At 44.3% G+C, this 7039-nt stretch overlaps 1 protein-coding gene across 1 annotated transcript; it reads right to left on the reverse strand.

The window, feature by feature from the left end:
• Positions 1-1152: 1152 nt before the first annotated feature.
• On the reverse strand, positions 1153-5683 carry abhd8b (abhydrolase domain containing 8b). Its single transcript, XM_084549162.1, has 4 exons — positions 4887-5683; positions 3287-3457; positions 2812-3028; positions 1153-2010 (listed from the first exon to the last, which is right to left on the reverse strand). Exons 1-4 carry the CDS (start codon positions 5678-5680, stop codon positions 1735-1737), a joined length of 1458 nt encoding a protein of 485 aa, XP_084405288.1. The 5' UTR covers positions 5681-5683; the 3' UTR covers positions 1153-1734.
• Positions 5684-7039: the final 1356 nt, after the last annotated feature.

The following is a 7039-nucleotide window of genomic DNA, read 5'->3' on the forward strand; positions in this document are numbered from 1 at the left end:
AATAGTTTACTCTGATAAATTGAACATGATTAAAACGGCGGTTTGTCATCGTCAAAGGCAAACAGATGCAAAATGTTAAGACACACGAGATATAAAGTAGACAGTTCTTCTTCAGTCCGGGACAGTCTATCTGCTGAATCTCCGTTTTCAACAGTGTCTATTACACCTGCACATGTCCATCACAAATAAAATGTATAAAAGTATATTCTACATATTGAAATAAATAAAGAAATAAATAAATAAAACATTAGAAACTATTGAATTGTGAGGAAGCTATCAATTCTGTGCTCATTCACGCCCTCTAGTGGTCGGACATAAAAGCTGCAAGAAGGTTGTGAACGGTACAAATACCTGAGCTACTGAAGCACTAACAGGAAGGTAGAGATTTACACAAGGTGTTTTAGCAGTCAAAGAGGAGTGATGGAGGATTTAATAGCTGGTAAAGCTGTCTGCTGACTTACACTCACAATAAACTGTCTGATAGATACAGAATGCTTTGATACGTCGAGGCTGTCAATGAGCTGCACAAAGAAACGTTTCTAAGATGAACTCTTGACCTCAGTCAGACCAAATCAGCATAATACTTGGATTATAGCGAAGGAAACATATTAAGTTTATATACTCATCAGCATATCTTTTAGCATGGAGATACACAATCTGTTTAACAGGAAGCACAGTAACCATTAAAACAAATTAATAAAAACATAGTTTATTGTATTGAGGAAATTTCTCAAGCGTTCAAATTCATTGTCCTGCACTGTCAGCTGGTGGGTTGCATTTACGCCCCTCTTGTATTTTCCAGATGCGTCACCCTACAGGCTTTCTTCTCATGGTTTGTGTTGTTCACATGAGGTTATGACTCATTCCCGATCCCCGACTATTGCTAAACTCACCGGCGTACGCTTGACAGAATAACAATTCCCAGTATATTTTCTTTCACTTCTCTCCTGGTCAGCACTTCTTCATTCTTCCAAACACAATCACAATCATTAGACATTCATTTTAAAATTCCATAGCCACCACGAGCCGGAGGTATAGCTTGTAATTTTGTGAAAATTGAATGCACTGTGCAAAAAAACAATATATAATCGAGGTTTATGTCTACGAGGTGTCAAAGAACAGAAAAAATACACTAATTCTTAACCTATATACTGTTCGGTTATTTTGTGTATGGCAGCCACAAAATACACCCCAAACTATTTGATAGTAAACCTCAAGGGTGCTAACACATTAGATTCTTTTACTGTCCAGCTAAGTTTAGCTGTTGCGTCACATAGTGCAGAGTAACAACCACCAATCAGTTGTTTTGTGCAAAAACCGACAAGAGAAGTCAACATTTATCTCTTCTGCCACTTGGCAGCTGTTCATCTTCACCTTTGCCCTCATGGCTGCATGTGACTGTTTCCATTTCCTTGTCCCGCTTGGCTGTTAAGCATCCTCACAGCAAACCACTTCAAGGCACAACCGTATAGTCCCCTGATGTACGTACTGTATGTCCAGGACCGGGGGCTATGAGTGGCCCATCTTTGTCTTCTTACAATACTGGAGCTCCTTTTCCTTCAGCCTCGCAGTTAACTGACGTCTCTACAGCGTCCAACCTTCACATGTCCATCCGACACCAGCACTAGTTCAGATAAACTGGCCCTTCAGGCTCATCATTGTTAGCACAGACCCATTCAGTTCCTCGGGACGCATACGATTCATGAAAAAAAAAACCCACAGTTGCTTTAATCCTCAGTTATTTTGTGGCTTCTCCTCCGTATTGCCGTTTGATGAGGCCTGCTTTGCAGTCGCCGGCCGGACCTTGGCGGGCTCACATATCGTCTTGGTGTTGTCACTTGGAGCCTTGGCTGTCTCTGGGCGAGCTTTGTTATCTTTCTTTGACGGCGCAGGGGCGGCCGGTTCCCAGAGGAAGAACTCATGCAGGAGCGTGTTGACGGAGTCGGGACACTCCATCATGACCATGTGACTGCCGTCCTCCAAGACCTTCAGGAACGCCATGAGGAGGATCTGACAAAAAGAGTTCAGGGAGAAAACATAAGTTACAATTGTTTTATGGTATTAGCCGTGATGCGGTCCTCTGAGCTGCTATGTGTCAGATAAAACTGAAATGGAAGTGCAATTCAGTCAGATGACTTATTTGTTCAGTCTGAGAGGACCCTCTATAGTTTTAGTGAGATGTGATCCTCCAAAACATCCTGGTAAGTTCACTGAAAGGTGAAGTGATCTGGGCTTCGTTCATTTTCTGTCTCTTCTCAGAGAATGATTCTACACAGACGTCCTATCAGACAGATGGGACATTTTGACAGCTACATAGATCAGGCATAACATTATGACCACCTTCCTAATATTGTGTAGGTCTCCCTTGTGCCTCCAAAACAGTTGTGACTCATCAGAGAATGGACATGGGCCTTCTGAGGGTGTCCTGTGGTGTCTGGCAACAGGATGTTGTTAGTGGGGGACCTTTGAGGGGAGGGGATCTCACAGATACTTGATCAGTTTGGGATCTAGTGAATTTTGGAGGCCAGGTCAACACCTTGTGCTGTTCTTCATGTTTTTTTAGTTGTTCCTAAAGTGTTTTTGTGTGTGTGCCTAGTAGAGCAGTTAAAAAACAGGCCATATAAAAAAATTTTACTAAAATGCTCTATAGGCAGTATAAGTACAGGAGCAGTGATGTAGCTAAGGTTGACCTGTTTCACATTAATATTATGTGACCTTCTTAAATGAGATTCCTAGACTATATATGCGTGCTTTAGGACCTTTAAACGTGTTTTCTTGCTTCCACAGAACGATCTGAAGGAGCTCCATTACCTCGGCCATGCGCTGGTCCTCCTCCACGGGGACAAACTTGTCGTGCATGCCATGAACCAGCAGGATGGGCACCGTGAGCTCAGCGTGGTAGACCTCGTCCCCCTCCGGCCAGTACTGCCCACTCATCATGGCGCGCAGCACAAATGACGACACGTTGAAGGCGTTGTTCTCTTTCAGCAGCTGCTTCTCTTTGGCACCCTGCCGAGCAAAGCCAGCCCTGTAGGAGGCAGAGCAGAGGAGATTCACGACGAGTTACAAGCGGCATTAGAATAAAATCTGGTGACGTTAAACATCAATTTAAAAGGTGAATTAAAAACACAGCATACATATTACACTGGCTTGAATATCTCCTTTGCAGCAGCTTGTGTTAATTTCATTAAAGCTTCAGCAGGTTAAAATTCCCACCTCAACTCTTCAGCCTCACTGACAGAGCTGTGTTATATTTACTCTTCTCATTTTTTTTTTGCAGCCTTACTTGAGAAAGCTCCAGGCTAGCAGAGGAGAGAGGCAGTGAAGCACGCAGGTGGGCAGGTTGAAGATGGAGCAGAGGCTGGGCTCCAGAGCTGTGGGACCACCGCCGTTGATCATCACCATCTTATGGATCTGATCCGGATACTCGTGGGCCAGGAACGTGCAGAACGACACACTGGACGAGCAGAACAGAAGGCCGGTCAGAGGAAAGGCCGGCAGAAGCAAGGTAATCATGTTGACTTTTAGCATGAGTTACTGCAGAGTGTATTTATTCTTCAAAAGATCTGCAGGCAGATGCAGCAGTAGAAACAATAACACATATTTTAATGAGCAACAAATCAGGACATCGAGCAGGAATTACCTTGATTGGCTTTTAATCCTAATTTGATAAATTATTCTACACATTGTGAATAGAAATAGTGACGCTTGTTCATAATCGAAAGAATAAAAAAAACAGTAGATGCTGACATTTGAGAGGCCGAAGAGAGAAAATGTGTTTTGAGTATTTTCCGTGCAAATAGCTCAAATAAATATGCACTGAGTACATTAAACTTTTCATTAATCTTCTGTTGAGATAAAGTCAGAGAGGCCGGGTTGAGATGGAGATTGTTTGGACATGTTCGGAGGAGGGACAGTGATTATATTGGTCGAGGGATATAGGCCTAGGCTGCTGGGGGATGATGCACCGAGCACATGTCCTCTTCTCTCTTCTCTCTCCTGTCTTGCGTCCTCCACTTTCTTTTCTCTGGCACAGAGCTCTTGTCCTCTAACTTCTTATCTACTCATGCAATTCTGTGCTGTTACCGTATAGCATGTTAACTGCTGTGTGTCCTCCTCCCCCTACATTCTACATGTATGCTTTAGTCAGATATCTATGTATCTATGACAGATGTATGTTTATCTTGTTTCTCCTGCTGTTCTCTTCTCTCTCTTGTCTGTCTCTACCCAGCTGGCCATAGGCAGATGGGTCCCTCCATATGAGTTGGGTTCTGCTCAAGGTTTCTTCCTGTTAAAAGGGAGTTTTTCCTTGCTACCGTCGCCTTCAGGCTTGCTCTGGGGGTTTTAGGCCGGGTTTTGTAAAGCGTCTTGAGACAATTTGTATTGTTACTGACGCCATATAAATAAAACTGAATTGAACTGAATTGAATTGAGGGAAGCGGAGGTTAGAGCTGCCGGGTAGGAAGGAGGAGGTCTAGAGGAAGACCAGAGGAGAAGGAGGTTTATGGATGTGGTGAAGGAGGACATGAAGGTAGCTGGTGTGAGAGAAGAGGAAGAGGATTCCCTGAAGGGAACAGTCGAAAAGAAAAGAAGAAGAAGAACTAATTGATTAAACACCTACTTGTTTCAGGGCTGTAATGCATCTTTAACAATGTTTAGTTAATGTATACTTCATGTCATTATTGCACCAATGGGATTCTTCTACTATCATAAAGAACCAAACAGCGATAAGGACTTATAAAACCAATAGGTGATCTTCTTTCTGTGGAAAATTCTGCAGCTTAAGAGTTTTAAAATGCTTTTGAGATTTAAATTTTTGCTGATGAGACTTCCTGAACCCTCCTGGATTTCCTTCCCACTGTGTGAGTGTATTGATCTTAATTTACCCATAAGAATGTCCTATGAGAATATTCCTCTTCCGTGCATATCTCTTAAAGATGAGCCTCATGTCCTCGGCCAGGGCGTAGAAAGTGTACGCTGCAGATATCTGTGGTGCTGAGCTCGCTCCGTGGCCTGCCAGGTCCGGGGCGATCACCTCGTAGCCCAGCCGAGAAAAGAAGTCCAGCTGGCTCCCCCAAATATCCAGCGAGCCTCCTACACCGTGGATGAAGAACAGAGCCAAGTCTGAATGTGTCCCCTTGCAGGCTGATATCTTCCTCTCGCAGTCGATCACCACGGTGCGCTTTGGCTTCCGCCTACGCTTCCTGGGCTGCTGTGACTGATCAGCGTGTCCAGCAGCAGGTGCATCTCCTGCTGCTCCCGTTTCTGACGTCCCGTTGTTTCCAGCCGTGACAGAGTCCGACCTGGCCTCCGGGATGCTGACGGGCGGCGAGGAGTTACAGTCTGTAAGTTCAACCTCGACAGTGCTGTTGGGTGCAGTGTCTCCATTCTGGCAGGTTTTCAGCTCAGCGCTCGCCCTGTCACCCAAGTTCTCGATGAACAGCTGTCCGTTGCGGTAAACCGTGATCTTTCGTTTGCAGCTCACACTCCCACCCTGCCCGCTGGGTTCCTCCGCCACCGGCCGGTCGGGGATGATATGTCGAACCCGGAGGACGCGGCCCGGTTTTACCTCCACAAACTCGTAGCCATCGGCAGGTTCTGAGGTTTCCACGGGAGCCACGACGTTGGCTGACTTTGAGGTGAGGCAGCACAGTATACCCTCCATGAAGCTGGTCAGCATGGCTGCCAGGCTGGAGGGAGCACAGTCACATAAAAACACCTGGAAAGCAGCACACAAAGAAACAAGACTGGTCAGTGCACACATGCACGCACTAACATGAATCAAAACAACATGAATATCTGAGCGATAGCATTATGAATTGAATAAGACTCATTTATCACAAATACAAAGAATGTCTTGATATATATAGAAAATAACATCATTCATTCATTATCTATTTCCGCTGGTCTTCTAGATGGTCGCAGGGAGGGTGGGAGGGAGTCTATCCCAGCTATCATAGGGCGACCTGCCCCAACGTGCATGTCTTCATCGTGGACTGTGGGAGGAAGCCAGAGCAGGACAAAGACGTACAAACTTTCAAGAGACATGTGGTTTGAACCAAGAACTTTCTCGCTGTGATGTGTCAGTAGTGACCACTAAACGTCTGCGCCGCCCTAACTCACAGCAGTTAAAGCAAATTTAGATTCAAGACCAAGCAGACAGTTTAAATAACAGTAAGCATTTACAACATATACCATTAAAATAAGGAAAATATGTTTTAAAAACACACAGATAAGAACTGTTAAATACACCCATCAGCCAAAACATTATGAGGAGAAGTGAATCACATTGATCATCTTGTGGCAATTCAGTGTTCTGTCGGGAAACTTTAGGACCTGGCATTCACTGGTGTGGATATTACTTAGACATGTAGGACCCACCTAGACCAGACCAGGCATCCCCACCCCATAGCAATGACACTCCTTGATGGCAGCAGCCATCCCCAGCAACACAAGGTGTTGACCTGGCCTATAAAATTCACTAGATCTCAAACTGATCAAGTATCTGTGGGATGATCCACAGAGGCCCCTCCCGTCAAAGGCCCCCCACTAACAACATTCTGTTGCCAGACACCACAGGACACCCTCAGAAGACCCATGTCCATTCTCGGATGAGTCACTGTTTTGGAGGCACAAGGGACACCTACACAATATTGAGAAGGTGGTCATAATGTTATGGTTGATCGGTGTATACTGTTTATGCAAAACTAAGAAGATGATAGAAACTTCAGATGAAAATAACTATAAGATGATGCATATGCATATGTATACTGCAGACACTTATTTAATTTAAAGTATTATATTGTTCATTACATCATTATATTTATGTTCCCTGTAATCATCTGCCCCTAAATCACATTCATTCTTGTCAATCATCTGCATCAACAGGTATCTGGGGGAACTTAAGTCTGCCATTCAAAGAGGTAAACAAGGTCTTGTGTCTTTTCAATCCTTTAATCCCTTACAAAATTTATCTACGATACTTAAGTCTGCCATTCAACGAGGTAAACATGTTCTTGTGCCTTTACAATCCGCCATC

Source organism: Chelon labrosus, assembly GCF_963514085.1.
Source record: "Chelon labrosus genome assembly, chromosome: 7".
Classification (NCBI taxonomy): domain Eukaryota; kingdom Metazoa; phylum Chordata; class Actinopteri; order Mugiliformes; family Mugilidae; genus Chelon; species Chelon labrosus.

Coding starts and splice junctions, on each gene's coding strand:
- abhd8b (XM_084549162.1), bottom strand. CDS start 5,680: ATGCTGACCAGCTTCATGGAGGGTATACTGTGCTGCCTCACCTCAAAG. Junction 3,029..3,286: donor CTAGCCTGGAGCTTTCTCAA/GTAAGGCTGCAA, acceptor TGCCTCCTACAG/GGCTGGCTTTGCTCGGCAGG. Junction 2,011..2,811: donor AGGACCAGCGCATGGCCGAG/GTAATGGAGCTC, acceptor TCTTTTTGTCAG/ATCCTCCTCATGGCGTTCCT.